Raw genomic sequence first — 24,691 nt, 5'->3', positions numbered from 1 at the left:
TATAATTCCTTTACATTTGGATGATGATTTAGATGTCAACCATCTGCTGCTCATGTGACAATTTCACAAAACTACAATTTTTTGCTGAATTTATCCTAGCCAAATATGCATTAAGCAGCTGTCAGCAGAAGCTCCTTTCTTCCTCTAAAGATGACATACCAATATTATGCTTTTGTCAAAAACGCTTGCACCGCACAGAAATAAGTTAACAGTATTTCTAGTAACACTGATATGTATAAGAAGTAATCTTACATCACTTAATTTCACATATTTTTATTCAAAATGCAAAGATTTTCAGGTCATGCTTTTTGAAGGTATACTTAATTGATTATTTGTCTTTTGTCAAGGATTCTGATATGGATGTTAATGGAATAATGGATTAATTTCAGTATAAAATAAAGAAAATATGCTAAGTGGTTTTCTATCAAACCTCATTAGTGACATAAAGAAAATCTTTCGGAAGGACTTACCTGAAAAAGATGTCATATATTTTCTTTTGGCTGAAAACAAAGGCTTCACTATACAGTGCTCAATGAAAAGCATAATCCTGCCTCTATTAAAGTAAGAAACAATTTATGTGTTGTTTTCAAATAGAAAAGTTAGATGTGGTATCTGTCTTTAAGCAAAAATATAGTTAGAATCCATGGAGGCATAATTAACTTATGGACAGCCACATATTTGGTATGATTAACAGAGTAGAATAAGCAACTTGCAGGTTTTTAGGACATCTGAATGTTCCATAGAGAGCATAAATAAGTAGGGTGGGAGCCAGAAGAAGCAGAGATAACCACTATATAATAATTGTTGGGTATTTTTTCAAAGCATTACAGGCCGTCCTCGTCAAGTATCTAGAAATTTTCTGACTGACACTAGGGGTCTCTTTTTCACATAGAGGGTGGTGACACACTGGAACAGGCTTCCCAAGAAGGTTGTGGATGCCTCATCCCTGGAGACACTCAAGGCCAGGCTGGATGTGGCTCTGGGCAGCCTGGTCTGCTGGTTGGAGACCCTGCACATAGCAGGGGAGTTGAAGCTCAATGATCATTGTGGTCCTTTTCAGCCCAGGCCATTCTATGATTCTCTGATTGTATGAAATCATTTTAAACATCCTGTAAGGGTGTTTAACACAACTTTAGTCAATTTTTCATTATTGATGGTAATAGGGAAATAATGTATATTTCTATGAAATACTTTCTAAAACAGATTTCACTTACGTTCAACTAAGCTATTCTCTTGCATATGATCTATACAGGAACCAACAGTATTTATGACAGTGGGCCACGTTTACCAGTACAGTAACATAAGTATTACCACCAAAAGAATCAGAATAATCAGATATCCAGATTTCATAAAATCATAGAATAATTCATATGTGCCCACTTTTCAAGCCTATCCAGCTTTGTCTGAATGGCACTCCTTCTTTCTATTGTGTCATCAAATTCCTAGTAGCTCATAAATTTAAAAAGAAATATATTGTAGTGCTATAGAAGTATTGTATTTTCATAGGTATATTAGATATAACTGAGAAACTTCTGAAGTAATAGTAGCAAGAGCTACATAAGAAATGAGAGACATCTCAACTCTTGGTGCATCCAAAGTAATATTGGCTGCTAACAGTGAATTACTATTAGTCTGTGGAACCATATATTATAGGAGCTTTTACATAAATTTGTCTTTTTTGACATACCGTGTACAGTGCAGAAAGGTTGAAGATGTCTCAACTGTGTATTTGTATATATATGGATGAGAAAGGTAATTTCTGGGGATTAGAATCATAGAATGGTTTGAATTGGAAGGGACCTTTAAGATCATCTACATTTTCCTATGTCCATCTACATTTGGCAACTTAGAAGAAAAAAGTAAGATACAGATTTTCTCTCATATTTTACTGAGTTTTAAATTTTGAATACATTGGTATCAGGTTGGAATTTTCCAAACCAATGGAATTAAGACCATCCTGTCAGGTCTCCTAAATGAACATTAAGTGATAGGGATTCTATTATTCTACAGCTGCAATGAGTAAAAAACTGAGAGAACATTTTAGTTCATCTTGAGGCATTTAAAAATTATGTCACCCCATTATGTGAAAAGAGAAATCTGTTATGTGGACAAAGGCAGAAAGCTTCAAACAGCCACTAGAAATACACTGGATAACTTATCATTGATTGGAAAAGTTTTTAGATGCCCAAGAGGAGAAGGCCTGAATCTTACACCAAGTATTCCTATCTTGTGTGACTTTACCATTTTGGTGGATTATTTATTTACTTTCACTTTCTTATAGGCTACATAATGCTTCAGTAGGCCTCAGTTATTCAAAGTGTTGAAAATGAAGACATTATAACAGGAGTCACATAAGTATAGCCGTAATATAATAGTTATGACTGCAGCCAGACAGCCAGATCTGGCTTTGACTACAGTGGTAATTTATTTCATATAGTTAGAAGAAGTGTCTTAAAACTTTCAAAACTGTTTTTGATAGTAGAAGTAAATACACTTATTTTTCATTATACGTTCTTGCATTTCAATAGAAGGCAAAAACATTAATTTACCTCCTAGTGATGGGGACCTTCTGCCTGCTCTTTCTGACAGATTTGCAACTTTTCTGTTGTTGATACAAATGATCTGCCATTGCAGAGCATCAGTGCAGAGATCCAAGCTCCTTATTCCTAACTGAAAAGACTATATAGCATTTGCAAGGTCATACATATTCTCCAAGCTAAACTCAATAAGTTGGTGTCCTTTCTTCAGTGATCTTTCCCAGTCTGCCTTCTACAAAACATTCTGGTCAATGGATTCTTCCTCTGTATTTTACTCTGAAATCCTCTAAGCTAAGCATTATGCCTGTTTGGCACTGTTTAAATTGGCATTTACAGTTGACTGCAGAGCTCTTCTGTTCCATCATCCTCTGCTGTTGGTCTGAATGAGGACTCCTGGCACTGGTTAGTGAGCACAGTGGTGTGGAAGGAAATGCAGCCTGCCTCAGAATAGACGTCACTTTCTTCTCAAAGAACTTCTTTATTCTTTTTCATTTATACATGAAAAAAAGTCTGATATAAGGGTAGTAAAGCAGCCATGCATGGCAGATCAAAATTCAGACAGGCCCATGGTGTTAAGCTTTATTCAGTGAGGTGCCTGACATACTTAATATATTCTAGACCAACTCTCCTAGTTCACACTTGGAAGGTCCAGTTGGCAACCATTTGTTTTTGTAACCTTAAGCTGTCTTCTGTGCTGAAACTACTAGGTCAGAAATTCCCTGAATATTTTAGCCAGAGTTTATTAGCATGGCCTTTACATATTCAGTCTTGGTAGAGGAAAAAACTGTGGATCAGATGCTTTGTAGGTCGACTGGGAAATATCACTGGAGAAAGGGTAACAGATAAAACTTGTTTCGTATCACATCTAGAAAAGTTAGTGCTGACTAGAGATGGCAGCTACTTGATTAACTGATTCCTAATTTTGTCACAATGGCTATCCAGATCAAAGGAATTTACTTCTTGTGTAGTATTGCTCACCATGACCTGTAGCAATTCATCAAAGGAGCTGAAACTCAGAATGGTGTTTTATAAGTTTCATGGGCAGCTCCACCATATCCAGCAACAATAAGTCTTCTGAAATTGATATAGTAATTCTACTGTCTTGTCCATAAAACACGGCCTACAATGAAGACTTGCATACTGTGTGAGCTGTTTGTGCATCAGCAAAAAGGTATTCTAGGTAATGAGACAAATCTTTCAGGAATTAGAGAACATCTGAACCTAGAAATGGATTAATTGAGACTTACATTGATTAAGTATATATTCACTGAATGAGTAGGGAATTGCTATCACATACTTCTCTGCCATGTTATCAGGATGCATCTTTCAAGAGTATGGCCAGTATCTGGCCAGTTTCTCTTCTCACTCTCCCACTTGCATCCAGGATCAACTTAAGTTTGGCCTCAGCATAATGACACAGTAATTTTAAGATCTATTTTTAGATACATTTTTAGATTGTTTTCTCTATTGACTTCCAAATTTGCAAATGCATACATTATGAATGTTTTCATTGCTTTCAGCAATCAATGACATGCTAAAGCTCTTTTTGTAGGCATGGTTTGTATCTTTCCTTTTTCTCTGTTCGGCTTTTTGTCTTGATGCTTTCAAGACAAACAAGAAACAAACAAACAAAAACCCAAAACCAAAACTATTAGCTGTGATTGAATTTGTGGATAGGATTCATTTTCCTTTTCCTTGTTTGATGGTGATCTGACTCATCACCAATCAAACTAGAATTACAGAACTATTACACACTGAAATAAGTGAGATTCATAAACATATCTGACAAAGCAGAAGAACTAGAAAATATTAGAGCTTTATCTCACATGAACTGATTTAGAATTCAAATGCAGGATGGAAGTCAAAGCAAAATGTAGATAACTCAATTTCTGAATTTGTGATACAGAGCATAAAAGAAAAAATCATAATTTGTGGTTTCATTATACATCAGTTTCACTACCTTTAAAGTTTACTCACTTGATATGTTTGTAGGTCTTTTATGCATTAAATCTATAAAGATATTCAATAGACATTCAATAGCTAACATTAGCAGAATGAAATAGCCCCAAATAAATATTTTTTCTGCAAATGAAAAAAACTTTTGCTTATATCGATTCAGGGTCAGATACATGACGCTTTTGAAAATCGGCTAATTTCTGGAGAGCTTTTTATCTGAATGATTTCCCTTTTAGTTTCTGTCTGAGAATCACAGAGGCTGAAGAAATGGCAAAAGAGAACTATCTGGTAAAATAAGCAATAATTTTTGCATGCAGCCTGATGTGGCAGCAATTTTTTTAATGTACTTTACTTACCTTCATTGCCATACTTTTTTTTTTTTTTTTTCCTGCTGGATTCTCTTCATTAGTTATCCTATCTCTAATCCTATTTTGCACAAGGATCTAGAGGCTGTGGTTTTCCATTGTCATCTATATCCTAAAAAACTGCTGACAAAGTTAAGAAGAATGTATTACATTCAGCCATATTTGGACACTGATTCGTTTTTCAAATATTATATCTGAAACAGGAAATAGTCCTCCACAATGACTTTTCACTTAATGAAATTTTCTGATATTAAAAGAACTTATTTAATAAATGAGTCTATAAGTTAGTCTCTTCCCCACTTTAATACTCCTGACATCTCTTTTACAAATATTAGTAAATGTGATATAAATGTGATATTGGGTTATGTGATTTTATCTGCACTTACTGCCACTGTTCTATAATTAAAGTAAATGTAGTTTTACTAAGGGCAAGAGAAATTACAAAAACCTCTGAAAGTATGCCCAGTTAAATTCTGATTGACCTGCAGTTTGCCCTATTCTACATTTTATCCTTTTATAAGTAATAACTTCAGCGGCTAGTAACCTGAGCTGTGTTGGAACCAATAGCCTGCAGTTATACCCTCCTATGACTTCTGCTTTGCTCTTCCCAGCTACCATAAAGCAAGGAATCTGCAAGATGTCAGCCCTGATTACTTTCCACAGTCCTGTCAAGCTGCTGTTTCATGCAGTTGAAACTTAGTGAAATCTTAACAGTTCAATAAATTATTATCTTCTGAGGGTCATGTTGTGTACATGTTTTGTTCCATAGGAGCCATAAACTATGGCTGAACAGGTCAGTCAGCATGTGCTTTTGTGTTGAAAACTGCAGCTGTGACTGTCTCCATCCCCTCTCTAGGACTTTTCAGTGTTACCCTTCTGTAAATCAGGCTGCTTGCTGTCAGAGTGTGTGCATACAACCTAGACATTACTTTTGTTACAATCCCTTTGAACATCAAGTCTTCCTCACAAGTCCATCGGTGTATTCTAATGCACCAAGTATTGAAAATAATGTGTGAAGAAGTAAAGAATTCTGCCATCTGCAAAGTCATGACAGTTTGAAGTCTACAGAATGGAACAAACTTAGCATTAGGGTTTTATATGGTCAGTAGACCCATTTCTGCCCCAATGGTATCCTGGGGTGCATTAAAAAGAGCATAGCATGGCCAGCAAGTAAAGGGAGGTGATCTTCCCCCTCTACTCTGCCCTGGTGAGGCCACGTTTAGAATACTGTGACCAGTTATAAGCTCCCCAGTTCAATAAAGACAGGGATCTCATAGAAGTAGTCCAGCAAAGCACCCCAAAGATAATAAAGGGCCTGGAGCATCTCCCATGTGAGGAAAGGCTGAGTGACCTGGGTCTGTCCAGTGTGGGGAAAAGAAGACTGAAGGGGAATCTGATAAGTGTTTATAAACATCTAAAGGGAAGAGTGGGAGACAAATGGATGAGGCCAGGCTCTTCTTGGTGATGTGTAGTGATAGGAGTAATGGCCTAAAACTCCTAAAACTTGTATGTAGGCAGTTCCATACCAACATGCAGAAGAACTTTATGGCAAGGGTAATGGAGCACTGGAAAAGATTGGTTTGAAAGGTTGTAGAGTCTCTTTCTCTGGATATTCAAGACTCTTCTGGATGCCTATGTGTGCAACTTATTGTAGGGAACCTGCTTTAGCAGGGGGGATTGGACTCAATGATCTATTGAGGGCCCTTCCAACCCCTGCAATTCTGTTTGAAAGAAGAATCTCCAGGAAATATTTAAAAAAATACCAAATTGAAAGTTGCAAAAAAAGGAATACAATATTACTCCTGTCTTCTGCATCCTCCATCTCTTGAACCCCTTAGAAGTGTTTAAAATATGCATCTCATGTCTTCTGTAATGCCTACTGAAGTTTTGCATCTGCAGCTACATCAATTATATGTGTATATACACAAATGTTGCATAAGCTACACAACATTCATTTATTTATCAGCCTCAGTGCTGCATATTAACCCAAAAAACAGAAAGGAGTAGTTTTGGAGCTCCTTCTCATTCAGTACACCGTCATGGCTTTAATTGCAGTTTACTCAAAAGGTTGTCGGTAGTCTTTCTGCTTATTTCTGCTGACTTTCACAGAGTGGAACAATAGAAAGACTGCAATAGTACCAAATTTGGTCCCTGCAGGACAGTATGCTTCTCTGGCCGATTTTCAATATTCGATTTTCAGCAAGGGAACTACATTCCAAATGGCTTTTTATAAAATTTAGCTCAGTTAAACAGATACACTTGACATTTTCACTCAAGATATATATATAAAATATTGTATTCCTTTTTTTTTTGCAACTTTCAATTTGGTATTTTTTTTTAATATTTCCTGGGGATTCTTCTTTTCAGTTGGAAAATGGATTTTTCATGGAAGTGAGGTATCTTGCAGAAGCATATTGACTCTGGTTAAATCTTATGAAGAGAGGTAAAAGCATTCAAGCAACACCCCATTTTTGGATTTGATACTATTAAACGTTCCAACTGACTGAATTGGCCAGAAAGAGTTAGTCCATAATCATTATTTTTTTAGGTAAGAAATTATTCATGCAGGTGTCAGAAATATTTGGCTGATTTTATTACTGCTATGTCTTAGCAAGTTAAAGGACAGACACTTTCTGAAGCTGCCTGTGATTGCTGAGTCTATGAATTTATCTGAATTACAAAAGTGATGTATGGTTTGAACTTCTAATCAGCTTAATTTCAAATTTCATTAAGAATGTGTGAATCGCAATTTCATTTTAATATGCATTGGCTAATTGGTTGCTGGATATATATATGGATATATATATATAAATTTTGGTTTTTTTGTTTGTTTGTTTGTTTGTTATTTTTTTTGTTCTGCCCGTGAAGCAATCAAGACCTTAATGACATCGTCAAAGTGAATCCACAGTCTTTCACAAGCAACAAGGAGTAAGTCTTCAAAGCTTTTCAGATCCTGCTTTTCTAAGGCTAGTTTGTAATAATGTGAATGTCAGGAAATGTAATGTTGCAAATCTCTAAAATGTTTCTAGATTAATAAGTAGGATTCTTTATACAGAATGACAATAATGTGAATATAAAAATTCAAATGAATTAATTGATGTATGCACTGTCAGCTGAGCAAATGTTATCTACGGCAAGCTTCCATACATACCGAACATGCTTTCTCAATAATCTATAACAGAAATACATAATATAGTTAGGGAAGGTGCACTGAACAAAATATTGTATAACTCACAGATGATAAGTTTTGCTCCAGAAGCATGTAACAAAGCATTTCAGTCAGCCAAGGGAACTGAGCCATGAAGAGCAGCTTGAACTTACAATTTTGGACTGCATGTCAGTTCACTTTGTATCAGGCCAAATTTCTTGTAGTTTATAGTCAGTCTTTCTGCATATATAGAGGAACTGCCCTGAGGTAGTGCTAGAAGAACTATATAATGTTGTACTGTGCTAGTAAGTGCTGCATAGCATTTTTCACGTCTTACACTAGAACTGTGCGATAACTTCAAGAAGCAGATCACAGATGTTGCCAAGATGTGGTCATCCATTTTATAGTAGACAATCTTGCGTATATATATGCATACATATAAATTTGTGTACAGTGTAGTACTAAACTGTAGGTTGAATATGACTTTTTTTTTTTTTTCCCAAATATTAATTTACAGGGAATGTATTAGGAAAGTGTTCAAGACTTTGAAGTGCTGCTTAATTCTGGGAGACATCCAGAGATCTGATAGCAAAATTACAAAATTGCAAAACCATGACAAAGATCAATAAGTCCATTCTGGATTAAACTGTCCAACTCAGTTATCAGCTTCAATGAGCTACCTTATCTTTTGCGTTTTCTCTCTTCTTCTACCTAAAAAGAATTAGAATTCATTGCAATAGTTAAGAGTGCTCTTCATAGGTCGTTGTTTCCTCTAGTTAAACAAACTAACATAAACCCAGTTTAAAGAAATTAAATTTTAATTAAAATATAAAAATTGAAAGGAAAAGATGACACCTAGTTTAATTACACTTCTTTATTTATTTATATGTTTCTTTATTTTTTTAAACTTTACCTCTTTCCAGCTAGAGGGAATATTGAAACAGTTGTACTTGTTTGTTGTTTCAGAGTGAAAGACCTTGAGGATTTAACTGAAATAAATCCTGCTGCTCAGAAAAATAAGAGGCAAGACTGTCATCTTTCCCTTACATACTCTTAAAAATTCTTTGGTTTAATGATGATACTAATAGGTTCCTTCCTGTAAAGGTAATGATGGAAGTCAAAATTAATACTTGAGTTTGAGCTAATTACTTAAAATTCCTCACTAAATATAGTATGGTAAACATAAATAATTCAGTGTGGAGGAGATTTAGTTCATGATTTTATCTTATTCAAACTTAAACAGCCAGTGCATTGCCATCTTTTTTAATTACAGACTACTTAATATGAAATAATGTTATCAAATCAGCTATTTCACAGCCACTGAGTTAGTAGTTAGTAGTATAGATGTGGTCATACAGTCGTAGAGAATATACAGAGACCTAAACTATAGTAAGACAAAACAGGGCTGGATATAACTACAAAACAAATAACATATTTTTGCAACCATCGTGCTGGTGCCTGTACTAAGTAAAATCATATTTCCAAGCTAAAATGACATAATTATAGTCTACTTAGAAGATGTAAATAGACTCTTCAGCTGTAGCATGGCAAGATGATGATATGCATGGGTCATAAATATAAATGAGAGATTCAGACACTATATAAGGAGGAGTCCAGCAGTGTGTACCAGGTTGGGTAAAGAGGCTGCGCTACTTCCATCCTTGGAGGTTTTCAGGAGTCAATTGCAAAAAGTCCTGAGCAAGCTGGTCAGACCTCAGAGGTTTAGAAACCTCTCAAGGACCCTTCCAACCTGACTTATCATGCAGTCCTATAATGTGAGAGAAACACAGACATACTGCGTAGTCCAACAGAGGATTACCAAGATGATTGAGTGATTGGAGCATTTATCCTTTGGAGAGAGTCTGAGAGAGCTGGAACTGTTCAGCCTGGGGAAGAGGAGTCTTGGGAGACCATATCAGCTACTATGAATACCTGAGAGGAGGATGAAGAGAAGACAGAGCCAGGCTTTTTTCAGTGGTGCAGTGAGAAGATGCAGTGGGCACTAGCTGGGACACAAGAGATTTCGTCTGAACACCAGAAAGCACTGGCACAGGTTTCCCAGAGAGTTTGTGGGTCTCCTCCTTGGATATCTTCAAAAGCCACCTGGATCTGGGCCTGGGCGCCTTACTCTGTGTGGCCCTGCTAGAGAATAGTACCAGATGGGCTCAAGAGGTTCCTGCCAGCCTCAGCCCTCCTGTGGTTCTATGTGTGTTTTTTTGAGTAGCATGTCATACCTCTGTAGTGACACAATGGAGAGAAACAGAAAAATACTGAAATTTGAACTGATAACTTTTGATTTGTAACTGTAGAAATTGTAGTATACACTCAGTGTAGTCAAGAACTTTCCTTGTTAAATGCATATATTTTTTTACTTTTTCAACATGTAAAATTGAACACATCTAATATGCTTAAATTGAATCAAATAACTTGATTAATTCTGAGGTGTTTCTAACTTTCACAGAGACGAGGACCTTGGTAATCACATGGAAGTGAAGTCTCCTGATGACCAAAGTAAAAAAGGGTGAGACTCAGTTCGTATTTCTCTCTAAAATTTAAAGACCACATAGCAAGAGCTGTAGTTGTTTAGCATGGTATCTGAAAATACTAATTCCTAATGCAAATAAACTGAATGTGCATAACTTGTGTAAGATACGTATATTATTTATAAAATGTGCCAGATTAATTAAATATAGCAACATAACTGCATGCATTAGCAAAGCAACATAAGTAAACGTATTCATAGCTTAAAAAACACTGATGCTAGTTTGTCAACTAATGTAAAAGCAGTATTATGCTATCATGTACCATTCATGTGGTGTTTTTGTAGTCTTCCATTTAGTTTTATATATAAATGATGAGGAAAAACTTACCTATCTGAATACAGAAGTTCTGCATTTTTTTTATCCTAGCAGTTCCATTTGACAGACCAGAGGAACATAACACCGAATATGTAAAGTGAATGAGTTTCTCTTTTAGTTCTGAAAAGAAGCCTGCCAGATTAGTACTAAAGCACAATAGAGAGTGCTGCTTCGTGCAGCATGCTATGCATATAAAACAGCGACCGGTACTGAGTGAGGTTCATTTAGCAAAGCTTTAGACCTTGGCAAGTTCACTGAAGTAAATCAAAATGCAGACCAATCATCCAGAATTAAGGCTTATAATCATCAAATTGTTTCAGAATATAACGTTTGACAGAACCAAACAAGAGTAGCCTTTGTTTGATCTGCTTTGTAAAATTGTCAAGAAAATTATTAGCACTTATTACTTAAATCCTATAATTTATCTGACAAGGTTCATTCCTGTTTGGTGGCATATCATCTTTACTGAATGGAAAATTGCAAAAGACAAGGTTTATTCTGCTTGAATCATAATCCTGCCTCTTGAAATAAGAGTCTGAGTATCTGTTTAGCTCATGATTACTGATGAAAACTTTAGTGTAGTATTTATATGTACATATGTATATATATACAAATAAAATATTCAATTTCTGAGCTGGAACTAAAATGCAGTAAAAACAAGAAGTACTGTTGAATATTGCTAAGAACATGCAGAATGTTGTCAACCATTGAAATTCTACTGTACAGCTGAAAACCTCAGTGGGCACTTTGAGAAAACTAAGGTTCAATTAATTTGGGGGAAGTTTCTGATATGTATTTATCTACATTTATCTACTAGCATAAACCGAGGGCTTAAAATTACAGATTTCTTTAACTGCTGTTATTTAGATAAGCTTCTCTACTTTTGGCCATAAGTGTAAGTGAAGGCTGTGGAGCTGAAAATGATTTTTATAAAGACTATTCTGTTGCCTTTTTTTTTTTTTTTTTTTTTTAAAGCATAACTAAGCAAACATATGAAAATCCTCCAAGTGCTCCAAATAATGTCCCAGAAGTAACCTACCTCAGTGACAGCAGAAGAAAGAGCAGGTACAGTGGACAATGAATTGAGAATCATTACATTTAAGGTGTTATTTGGTGGGGGGGGGGGGGGGGGGGGGGGCGGGAAATGTGAAACTATCTTTATGCAAAGGATATTTGAAAACCTCACACTGGTCACTGATGTCATGCCAGCCCCCTTTCAAATTTTTCTTGTACAAATAGAAGCCCAGAAAGAAAACCTTCAGTGTACAGTGAGCACAACTAAACATGCCTTGTGTAGCTCTAGAGATGTGGCTGAGACATGAAATTTAGGAGAGCTGCTAAGCCAAAATTCTTACATAATCAATATAGAAAGGTATTTCCAGCATGTTACTTGGATGATAGATGCACTATGCTGTAGGAGAGCTTATTTCTTTCCAAAGCTGTAAGGAAAAAATTACATTGAGTTTGCTTCTGGAGTTCCTAAAGCTGTATGGGATGAATCTGAGCCTGTGTCATCTCTTACCCCAAACATTATTGCTGTGACATGGGTTTCTGACTTTTTAATCAGGTATAAATCATTTTTAAAACCATTTCTCCTGCTCTATTTGGATTCCATCACTCAAAGCACTTAATTCTGAGTAGGAAAAAGAGGTGTTATAGGGTTACGTAATAGAACTGGCTAAAAACCATGTCTCTTGGTAAGGAGAAATCATTGGGTCTTCATCTGAGGAAGTATTTTGTGATGAGCAAAACTGGGCTTGCAGTTTTATTAAATGGCAAGAATATTATTATGTTCCGTAAAATATAAAATATTTATCAGTTATATTTCTCACTACCTGTGCAATTTTAATACATGGTGTTGCATAGAATAAAATACAGCAGGTATGCACTGAAAAGACATGTAAGTGTAAAGTGTATCTGGGCTGTTTAATACCCTACACATGCATGTTGTCAGGCTGTTGCACTTTACCTGAAAAAAAAAAAAAAAAAAAAACAAACAAAAAACATTCTGCAAGCACACAAAAGTATTTAAAAAATCACAACATTACTGAATGGTAGACAAGATTGATATGAAACATAATTACTACGTTAAATTATGGTTACTGTTATAATTATGTTAAATTGTTGTACCTTGATTATTGTGTTCAATTTTGGGCCCCACAATACAAGAAACACATTGAGACCCTGGAGCATGTTCAGAGAAGGGCAATGAAGCTGGTGAGGGGTCTGGAGCACCGGAGCTGGGAATGTTTAGAAGAGTAGGCTCACCGGAGACCTCATCATCACCCTCTACAGCTACCTGAAAGGAGGTTGTGGTGTTGTGGGGGTTTACCTCTTCTCCCACATAACTAGCAATAATACTAGAGGGAATGGCTTTAAGTTGCACCAGGGTAGATTCAGGTTGGATCTCAGGAGAAACTTTCTCTCCAAAAGACTGGTCAGGCACTGGAATGGGCTGCCCAGGGAGGAGGTTGAGTCACCATCCCTGGAGGTGTTCATGAAATGGTTAGGAGTTGTACTGTGGGACCTGGTTTAGTGGGAAATTTTGGTGATAGGTGGATGGTTGAACTGGATGATCTTAGAGGTGTATTCCAGCCTTGGTGATTCTGTGATTCAATGAATTACCATATACCTCATGAATTTCTGGGAGAATAGGGTAATTAAATCAGTTCAAAAATGTTCAAAACATGTATGACAAGATGGCTTGTTCATCTGTCATATACTAGCTCATCCCTTCCATGCCAAACAAAACTGACAGTTAAGTAACCAGAAAAAATGGAAGAATTAACTGCTCTGGCAGCTAAATTCAGTCTGCTCCTTCCTAATCTAAACATAAGGAACAATACATTTATTGTATGGAATGCAAATCACACATTAAACAGTATTATAGAGTATTATAAAGTCCCCCGGTCTACATCTAGGGACATATTGTAATTTTGTTTGGCTATTTGACAGCTATTTGAGGACTAGTGAAAGAAGACAAAAATTGCAAAGCATGCAACATGTCACCATTTCATAGTAAATGTAGTCTAGTGCTGAGACATCAGCACAGGAAAAACCAATGTTGTAGTGTAGATTTCACTCAGTAGCATTGTGGATTTCATTTTGAAATACTAAAGAATCATACAGCAAGTGAATACAGTGTAGGGGCACTTTATGTCCAAGTTATACTTTCTTATTTGGTATATATTTCTTGATGGAAGAGTAAAAGGAACTTATCACTAAATGTGATTTTTTTACAAGAAGATTACATTTGTTCAGTTTCTGTATGATCAGTAGTGAAGCCTTTAACAATAAAAAGTGGCATTTCCTAATTTTTATGTACTTACTGCCTTGCAGAAATCCATCGCATCATGCCTATGACAAAAATATAACTGGAAATACTATCCAAACTGTTTATTCTACTTCTGATCAGTAAGTACACATTAATAATGTTATGTAGTATCAAAGGGCACAGATGTTTTATGTAAGCTTTTCAGGTGTTCAGACAAAAGGGAGCAGTAGAAGTCATCATTAGGCTAGTCAGACAGCTTTTCATACAGCACTCCCTTTCAGTGGGATCTTGACATCAAATCATTACTACAGTTTGGCAGCCTAATATTATGTAGGCTTGTTAGAGCTAGCATATAAAGCATCTAGAAACAATAGCCAGGGCCTTAAGTGGTAGAGTTGGATTTGTGATTCTGTAGGTTGCTAACTCTGCTGGCTACTAACTCTGCAAAATATCATTCCTATGTTAAAATAGTGTTTATGTGACCAAATCTAAGTCCAGGTGTGGGAAAATAGGTTCACATGATAATGCTGATTAAAATTTTCATGTTTTCACACCAGTAAATATCTTCCCAAGCATAGAAGAATATTTGTTCAAATCAGTAATATCTCTTGGGAAGACAAAACAGAAAAATTAAACGTGCTCACTGTTTTCAGTTCAGATAATTTGGATATTTCCATTACTTGGAAATACATAGAAACATAAGAAAACTTGTATCCTTTCCAATGTAAGTGTAAGGAACTCTGGAGATGGTTAAGAAATGAGTACAGTGTTTTATCACGGACTAGAAAGGAGCAGGACCGGTTAACTTTATAATACAAAAGCAGCACTAACAGTTGCACCTAGATAATACATAGATTGATGACTTAGAAGGATACAAAAACAATGGAGAAAATATTTAAAAACATTTATGTTGTTATAAATACTAGATGAGCTGTTTTATACATATGTCCTATGTAGCTGCCTTGAAAAGTAAGATTTTGTATACAGTACAGTAAATAAAAATGTTTCCAGGTACATCAATTTAAATTCAACTACCAATTTACTTTTGCAATTAAAATGTTCTAATCATTACCTTCTGCCTCACTAAGTGCATGTGCTTCTAGACATTCAGCAGCTTAGTGATGTCTCATTAGTGTTTGAAATCATTCAGTTTATCAAAGAAGACTATCATTTCAAAGTACTTTTGCTATTTGGCAATTATACTCATCAATTTGCCAATCACAGGAGCATGTATATTACCAGTACCAAACAGAACAGAGGAAATGCGCACATGACATTTTTTTCCATTTATGGTCACTGTATAGTAGTATACTAATGTCTTTCCCACACAATAAACTAAGGTTATCAGTTTTCTCCTTGAGATTGCTCTTTTTCTGACAGCTGATGTTATATTATATACACAGGAGTATTATTGGAAAAGATATTTGTACATACTGCAGGAAGCCCTTGGGCACAGATGCCAAGATGATCTTAGATGCCTTGCAAATTTGCTGTCATTCAACTTGCTTCAAGGTAAGAAGATTTGACCTACTACTATGAAATAAAATTTTAAAAACCTACATTATATTACACATTTAATAAGCAATTATTTAGGCCTTAGACGTGGGAGAAGAGAAAGGCCTGTACACACATTGATTAATCTAGGAAGTACTGTAGTCTCTAGTCTCTCTCTTTCCTCCCCAGTCCTTTCCCTATTCCTCTCCTTGCCTCTCCTTTCTTTCTCTTGCAACCATGAGGAGGATAAAGGATACAGCAGGACATATCCTGAATGTCATTCATATTTATAAGCCTTCAGTTATACAGACTTCCAGACTGATACAGTGAATTATATCCTATTTACAGTTTAATCATAGTGTAAAATCTTATTCTACTCTTTTCTATGAAGTTTTGTGGGCTTTCTTGGTTAAAGCCATACTCAAAGGCATGAATAAGAAGAATTTACATAAGTAACAGAGTTGAAATCACTTTCCCATTGGGATCAAAATATCAGTTAGGATTTTGTTACTGTGGAGATTTCCTGCTGTAGGATAAAATAATCTTAATTCTGCTTCATCTCCACACATTTTTGTTGTAACAAAAATTACTCATGAAAGTCACCTCATTAGCATAGAGCACTTTCTTCCCAGTCTTCCATAGTTTCTGTTTCTCAGAGCTATTCTTTTACCCAGCTATTGCATGAAAAGTCACCCAAACCTGAATACTGAGCACTAGCAATGCAATTTCTTCTCTGGCAATCACTATGTAATACTTCCTCAAAATTGTTATTACAAATATAAATTCTGGTTTACTTCCATTCTTTTTAGATGGATGAACCCACATAAAGAGGAATTAATTTTTAAGGCAGTTAGGACTGACTTCTTTTGTTGTTATCAACTGAATTATTTTTTAAATATTTAAGCTTACTGATTAGATGATATTCTTTTTGATAGATATTCCCAAATGGCAGTGTGTTTTGCCAGCAAAAGTCAGCTTAATTTTTCTGTAACTGTGCACTTATGAAAGTATTGACAGAAAATTAAACAACTAAGTCTGATCTGGGGAGTGAAATTCTGTTCTGTAGATAGAATGACAGTGCTTCTTGATATATTCATTGTACACTCTCCTTGTGACCTTTGGAGGTCAGTCTGTGTTTATCTGTGCAGTTTCATACATGAAACAAGGGAAACACGTCTGTATCTCAGAAATTTGCTTTTTCTTATATTTGTTAAAGAAGTCTCTGGATTCTTCAATAACAAGAAATATATATAATGGTTAAGATAAAGTATTATAAAACAGTTTGAAATAAGAAAGTTCAGATTCCTTGAGTTCTACTCTGAGTTGGATGTTTAAGTCTAATCATGCTTCCTTTACTCAGTGAAAACAAAAAGGGATCTTGAAATGGTGAATCATCTTATTTTAGAATCAAATTCTAAGTTAAGATAGGAATTACCCTAGGAGGAGTTGGAAGTGATTGTGCATCAGGCTATCTATGACTTAGCTGCTACTACCAAAGCAAGGTGGGACTGCTCTCATGACTGGAGTGCTGTGATGGATGGTTAAAAGCTCGTCAGAAGGGACAGACAAGGAAGGAAGGGTGGTGGTGTGGCCCTTTATATTAAAGACTGTTTTGATGTTGAAGAGCTTGGGGTTGGGAATGACAAAGTTGAGTACCTGTGGGTAAGGATCATGGGGAAGGCCTGTAGGGGTAACATCTTGGTGGGGAGTCTGATATAGGCTGCATAATCAGGATGAAGAGATGGATGAGGCATTCTATGAGTAGCTTACCAAAGTCGTGTGATTGCCAGCACTCGTTCTCATGGGAGACTTCAGCTTCCCTGATATATGTTGGAAATATAATAGCAGTCCAGGAGGCTTCTAGAGTGTATGGAAGATTGCTTCCTTACACAGCTGGTACGAGAGCCTACCAGGGGTGTTGCCCCGCTAGATCTGCTCTTCACTAGCAGAGAAGGACTGGTGAGTGATGTGAAAATTGGGGACTGTCTTGGGCAGAGCGACCATGAAATTGTAGAATATACTCGGAGATGTCAGAAGGGTGACCAGCAATACTGCTGTCTTGAACTTCCAGAGGGTGGACTTTGACCTGTTCAGGATGCCTGTAGCACACATCTGTCTCACTCCAATGTATAGGAGGGAGAGGAAGTTCTTTGATGTATGTATACCCAGTGTGAGATTAAGAAACAATGGTTCAAATGTTGGTCCAACCAGTTTATTACAAATCTTAATCAGGAAGATGGGGAAGGGAAGGACAGACACTAGTACTATTTAGGGTGATGGGGGAAGGGAAGAAGGGCAATAGAAAAGATAGGAAATAAAAGCAAGGTGTCTTTGTAGGAAGCAAGAGGGAGATAGTCACCACCATGGATCCAGCATGGTTTGTAGTTCAGTCATTGATTTTCAGTAGTGGTGGGTCACTGGGCGTTGTTGTTCCATTGACAACAACAGTGATCATAGCAACACTTTCCAATGGCAGTACAAACTTAACTAATACGTCCAAAGTGGCTGAGGCAGATCTTTTAGGAGTGACAGCTTCTGGCTTTTGGATCTCAGCAGGAACTCCTTTCATTCCCATCTTCTGGGCCTTGCCAGCAGATAAGAGGGAGCATGGAGGTACCAACTAGCATCTTGTCTTCCCCCTGTCTCCCACAGCAAGCTAGAGTTATTTGGTCACAGGCCATATCTTTGGTCAGTTGACAGTCCTGAGCACTCTCTTCCAAAGGCAAACAACTCCAAAGAAATGCCCTCAAATGTAAAATTGTCCACACAGTGATGTTGGACACTGCAACACCCACCTCTCATCTCCTAGTTAAAAAATGCCCCAGAAAGCAAGCTTTGAGCCAAAAAACAAAGAAGGGTTCTCACAGGATCCCTTGGGAGTTGCTCCCTAAGGGTAAAGGGGTCCAGAAAGCCTGGATGCTCCTCAAGATGGAAATTTTAAAGGCACAAGAACAAGCTGTCCCTGAGTGCCATAAGGTTAACCATAGGGGAAGAAGACTGGTGTGGATGAACCAGGATCTATTGTTGAGATTCTGGATGAAAAAGAGAGTCTGTGTCCTCTGGAAGAAGGGACAGGCTACTTGGGGAGATTACAGGGAAGTTGCTAAGTTATGCAGGGAGGAAGTTAGGAAGTCAGAAGCCCAACTTGAACTCAGATTGGCCACTACAGTAAAAGAGAATAAGAAATCTTTTTACAAATATATGAATGGTAAGAGAAGAACCAAGGAGAATTTCCATCCTTTACTCGATGCAGCAGGGAATATGACCACTGAGGATAAGGAGAAGGCTGAGGTTCTCAACGCCTTCTTTACCTCTGCCTTTAATAGGCAGATCAGTTATCCTCAGGGCACTTTACTCCCTGATCTGGAAGTTGGGGATGCTATGCAGAATACACCCCTGGTGATTCAGGTGGAGACAGAGAGCTCCTCCTCCATCTGGACTGTCACAGGTCCATGGGACCAGACGGGCTTCACCCTTGGTTGCTGAGGGAGCTGGCAGGGGTGATTGCTGAGCCTCTCTCCACCATCTATCAGCATTCTGGTTATCTGGAGAGGTCCCAGAGGATTGGAGGCTTGCCAATATGACTCCCATCTACAAGAAGGGTCATAAGGAGGATCCGGGGAACTACAGGCCTGTCACTATGACCTTGGAAATGAATAGTAGTTTAGGGCTTTATTTTATTTTTTCTTTTTACTTTTCCTCATGCTTTGAAGTGTGAAGTATGCAAAAGACCACTGGAAGATCTGAAAGCAGGAGACAGTGTTTGGATTTACAGACAAACTGTGCATTGTGAGCCTTGCTACTCCAAAATCAAGGGTAAGATGCAAGATTTATTGTAAGGAACATTAAAAAAATCTTCAGTATATTACAACAGGGCTGTTGCTTTTGCTTATATTGGTGTATGCAAACTTTTTCAATGTATGCCCCCCAAAAAAGAGAAATTAAAAAAATCTATTAAATTATAATGAACAAATTATACTGTAACTGATATTCTTTGCTCTGTGATGGGGACAGTGAGTAAACAAATATGCAAGATGGTAAAAAATAAAGCTTTTATTTCATTAACTTCTCTATAAGTTTAAATCTACTTTGTTCATGGCAACTATTAATTCATAATACTACAAATCAGTACTTCTATACCAAATAAAGACAAACCTAGATGAAATGCTGTAATATGCTAGTGTTGCTCTATGGCCTTTTTTGGGGGAGAAGATCACGTAAACAGAAATTAATCAATTTGCGTTGTTAAAGAACAATGTTATTAAGCCACTGCAAAATTTGATGGGAAGAGTGAATTTTACAATTAATCATATTTAAAAAGTAAGGCATTGTGACTGTTACAAAATTGTAGAAAGAAATACCAAAAGTATGCATAGTGTTATAAATTTATATACCGTATTTCAGCAAGTGACAAGAAGTGATAGCCAGGCTCCAATTGATTTTCTAAGAAAAAAAGAAGACATAAAGTTTACTTGTATGACATTTAGAGTCTGCTTCTGCATTTGGCATCTCTAATCATTTTTATTTTTTTCTCTTGCAGAAAAATGGATCTACTAACTTTGAAATACAGAAAGTAAAACAAAGAAGTTCCACTAGTGTTTAATTAAGTGTTTGGTAGTTCAAACTTCTGCAGAACACAATCAGTTTTTACTTCTAGAAATAAATGCTCTACTGCATGGCTCTCAAAGGAATGAATTCCATGAGAATTGAAGTGCCTTTTCATACACACATTCCAGAAAGCAAAACAAGACATTGTTCAGTGTATTCATCAGATCTGTGAAACTGTGGAACTGTATGTAAAACTTATGATAATTTATTGAAATGTTCTGAATAGTAGGACATATACATCAGTTCTGAAGGCTGTTAATTCTTTTAATTGTAACCACATCTCCTTAAAAATAAGAAACTGTTGTCTTTGTGAAGCATGAAAGGAATTAATCTCATTTACAATTAGCCATCTAGAAGTGAGTTATTCAGTTTAAACTACTGGTTTCATATAGAGTGTGGTGGGTTCTTCCTCATGCTTTGAAAACAGACATGAATCTCCAGAAAATTCTTCCCAAATATAATGATAATTTTAAGATGGAACAAATACATTTGGAGAACACATCTCTCTTTATTAACGGCAGAGGCATTATTAAAAACAAACAAACAAACAAAAAACTATTAGTTGAGTTGTCACAGTAGTATCCCATTCCGTGTCTTTAATCCTGGTTACCATTGTATTACCAATTTCTTTTTTCCTAAGAAATGCAAACTTCATGGGTGTTGTGAAGTCACAGAATACGTACTTTGCCTGACATTTTGTTGTATCTGTCTTTCCTACTCTATTAAGCTTCCTGTCTAAATATCTGGGATGGGTTAATCTCTTATAAATTTAAACATCTTTAGTGAGGAAGTAGATAATTTTAGGAAGTGGTTGGTCAGATTGAAAGCATCTATTTTATGACGAGGCTAGCCAAGTTATGAACAGATGTTTTACTTTCCATTGTTTACAAAGGAACCTGGGGTAAATAGTTCCAATCTCTAGACATTGACATCAGGACAGATGACCTCCTTCTCATGAGCCTACGTTGAAAGCTTTCTATTTTTGGACAGTGTATATCTGTTGAAACAAGAAACTGAAATAAGAGTTAATTCTCTGTTATGTTTCTGCAGCACTTGTTATTTGCCTTAATTGCCTAAAATAATTATTTCAGTAGTTTACTGGAAAAAAAAACAAAGGCATCAACTGCTATTCTATGTTTTGAGGTGTTTTAGATCACAGTATTCAGAAATAATTTTCCTCCCTTAGCTCTCAGCTGAAAAGGACTTCTTAGGTATGACTGTGACAGAGTTGAGTGCTTGGAAGCTGCTGGACCTGAGCAGAGCTTAGAAAACTGAAAAGTGCCAAATCCATAGATTAGTGTTAGGCTGCTGAATGTCTGTCACTGCCAAATTTCCTCTTCTTGTTTGCACTTGCTCTAGTGGAGACAGGAGGTAAGAATTTCTGTGTGATTTAAACCATTGGGCCCTCAAGTAGATAATGATGCAGTCTGTTTGTCCTAGCTTGAAGTGTGTACATACAGTTGTATGAAAAAGAGTCATGTAACAGTAGTTAATTTAATTATTTTTCTGAAAAATGATTATGAATGAATGACAGTAGCTTTAGTAAATCTGTTATTATCTGTCCTCCATTATCTCTTTTTCTGTTGTGTGCCCATTGCTGATAACATGCTTTAGTTAAACTATTATCTATATTACCCTGTGCTAAGACCTTCACAACTGGTAGAGAAAATTAATAGAATTGTTTTAATATTTGGTGACACATTTGGTCCTGTTCAGAGACCAACAGTTATTCCTAAGGCTGAATTACAATGGAATTTGCTGGATATTCACCTGAACCAACACATTAGAATCCAGTACATCCTAGTGTTTGAGAAACCAGGAGAAAACTCTGGATCCAAATATCTGCTACTTAAATGCTCACTGACAGAGAAGTAGCAATGCAGAAACAATAAATAATAATTGTGTTCTCATTAATTCATCCTTTCTGAACAGCCCTGGCTATTTTGCCGTGTGGATTGAATTTTTAATTTTTTTTTTTAATTTTTATTTTTTTTAATATGTTGTAATTTTCCTGAACAGAAACACTGGTTTTGTGATGTGTGATATTTCCCATATAAAAGCACAGATAGCAGGACTCATTAAAAAAAAATAAAAAAAAAAATCATATTAACATCTCAATAGTGATGTATCAAAACCTAATTGTTTTTTGTCCTTTTTGCATATCATTAGCATGTGGTGTTTTATTTCTCTTTGACTGGTACTTCCATGAAACCATCGAAACAAGCAGTTTGCTGACAGCTGTTTTAATGAGTGTGTTATCTTCAATAATGCATTAAATTAGACTGAAAAGCTGTATTGAGAGGTGATGTACTAAATTATGTGGGATTTTGTGATTCATCAGGCCCATTTTCTCAATATGTAATGGATACTTACTTTCGCAAATCTAGAGCATAGCTCTACAGTGGAAAAATTCATTCATGCATATAGATATGTAGATAGCATCAAAACTACTGATATTTACAAGTAGAAGGAGCGCCACAAGAACTTTTTCACTGTTGGACTGTATTCTGCTGTATCTTATATATTGTTTCTTACGGGTTCTTACAGAACACTCAATCTTTGCTTGAAGCAAAGTGACAAACACATATAAACAAATATTGTCTTCTAGTCTTTCTCCTCTTGTAATAAATGTCTGTGAGTTTGACCAGACACAGTCTTTCTTACTTTGTAGTGCCTCATTAGATTATGAAAATGTGGTCAACTGCAAAGGGTCCTTGCTTTTATTCAGTAGGTTAGCTCGCTGTATTTCTCCTTGATATGGAGATGCATGTCATGTTGGAAGTTTCACACGTTCAGTGCGTATCTTCCCAGAACATGTATAAGTCACTTTCTTCTCTTGATATTTTTAAATAATCCTGTTATTTAGGACAACACGTACCAGTTTTCCTGGTTGTTTTTGCTTCTGGATCATGGTTGTTTGTTGTTCATAGTAACTACTTTTACTATTGGAGACAGTTCTAGCTTCCAGTCAAATAAGTACCAGACTACAAGAGAGAAATGTTGCCTTTTTTTTCTCCCTTCTGCTGCACCAGATCACCTCAGTTTTCTTCACCCCAGCTTAACAGCAGAGACACACTTCATTCCATAAAGACAGTGGATAAAGACACCTAATACCTAGATAAGTTTGATGTGCCAAACCTGAAATTAACTAAAAATGTTCTGTTTAACTGCATAACTGATGAATAATGTTAGAGGTCTTAAGGTGATTTTATATCTCCTTTGACTTTGAAGTCTTGAAAGTGTCATGCACTTTGCCTGGCCCAAGCAACTCAGTTCTTATCTCCTGCATCAGTAAAATGAAGACTTAAGAAACACTCCATGCTTTTTAGGGAGAAGAATCTGCAGATATTCTCAGAAGCACATTTACTAATATCAGACACCCTCAAAACTTGTATCTTTTAAAATCATGGAAATAGTAGTGTTCTCTTTCAAAAAGCACTGCTGAGATAGTAGGAGGGACATGATAAATGTATCACCTGGTGATCACCTGTCTTAACCAGGTGGTTTAATACTCTGGTGTGTGAAATAAAATATGTTCCCATTCACGTTTTTGCCATGTTCCATGACTCATGCAGAGTGTATTCTTACAGCCTATGGATCACAGGTTATCTGCACAGCCTGCACACTTGTTATCTGTATGCCTATTGACCCCTCAGAAATTACTATTGATTAGAAAATATGGAAAAAGTCCCAGAAGCAAAGAGAATATCCTGTAATTTCTTTGAGTCATCAGAGTGGTGCAATTCATAATTAAAAGCAGTCTTAATGATCCTCTGTTTATCTCCATCTTGCTCCCTTCCAGCACCATCAGAGAAGCTGCACTCAGCTTTGGCTGGAGCAGGATAGTGAGGGAGTGGGAGGTTGTGAGTTTCATTTGAGAGTACAAGAAATGCCTTCAGAGGATGATCTCTTTTACGCTTTGATATATTCTTTGCCTTTTTTTGCTTCTGAACTCTGCTGGACAGGAACGAATTCCCTCCACCCATGCACTGCCCACCATAGCAGTGACCTCTGGGTGGTACTTCTGTACTTGTGAATATGGCTCAAGGAAAACAGATTTCACCTCCCCTTCCAAGCAAGCTACCTATAATTTACTGTTTTTCAGGAGATTTTATACCTGTGTGAGCTATAAATTGTCAACTACAGTCTCTTATCTGTGCCAAGACTTAAAACTTCTTGGTTTTGACCCATTAGAATCAATATCTGAGTATAATCATGCCAAAAGCTCTTGTCTGAGTCTTGGCATTGCTGTGTAGTCATTGGACATCTGTTTAGCACTCTCAGACAGCTGTTACAGTCAAAGCAATGGCAGCCAACATTTTAAAACTACATACTCTGAAAAGAAGAAGAGAAAGAAGGAAAGAACAGCCATTTCTGAAAAGAAAATGTAATGTGTTTCTGGCTTTCATGATATTTTTCCTAATGGGGGAATAAATAATACTAGTGTTCAC

The 24,691-nt window shown here is 36.4% G+C and overlaps 1 protein-coding gene across 1 annotated transcript in view; it reads left to right on the top strand.

Annotated features, from left to right (window-relative positions):
• Positions 1 to 23,140, top strand: part of SCEL (sciellin) — a 95,705-nt gene extending 72,565 nt beyond the window's left edge. Inside the window, exons 12-19 of the mRNA XM_072344898.1 lie at positions 7,727 to 7,786; positions 8,973 to 9,029; positions 10,468 to 10,527; positions 11,840 to 11,929; positions 14,204 to 14,278; positions 15,542 to 15,650; positions 19,346 to 19,448; positions 20,173 to 23,140. Coding sequence (XP_072200999.1) covers positions 7,727 to 7,786; positions 8,973 to 9,029; positions 10,468 to 10,527; positions 11,840 to 11,929; positions 14,204 to 14,278; positions 15,542 to 15,650; positions 19,346 to 19,448; positions 20,173 to 20,189 — 571 coding nt within the window. The 3' untranslated portion in view covers positions 20,190 to 23,140. The remainder of the gene's footprint in view (positions 1 to 7,726; positions 7,787 to 8,972; positions 9,030 to 10,467; positions 10,528 to 11,839; positions 11,930 to 14,203; positions 14,279 to 15,541; positions 15,651 to 19,345; positions 19,449 to 20,172) is intronic.
• The last annotated feature ends 1,551 nt before the right edge of the window (positions 23,141 to 24,691 follow it).

Source organism: Excalfactoria chinensis, chromosome 1, assembly GCF_039878825.1.
Source record: "Excalfactoria chinensis isolate bCotChi1 chromosome 1, bCotChi1.hap2, whole genome shotgun sequence".
Taxonomy (NCBI): Eukaryota; Metazoa; Chordata; class Aves; order Galliformes; family Phasianidae; genus Excalfactoria; species Excalfactoria chinensis.
The sequence above is the reverse complement of the archived record's forward strand: the minus strand, read 5'-3'. Positions and strand labels throughout refer to the sequence as shown.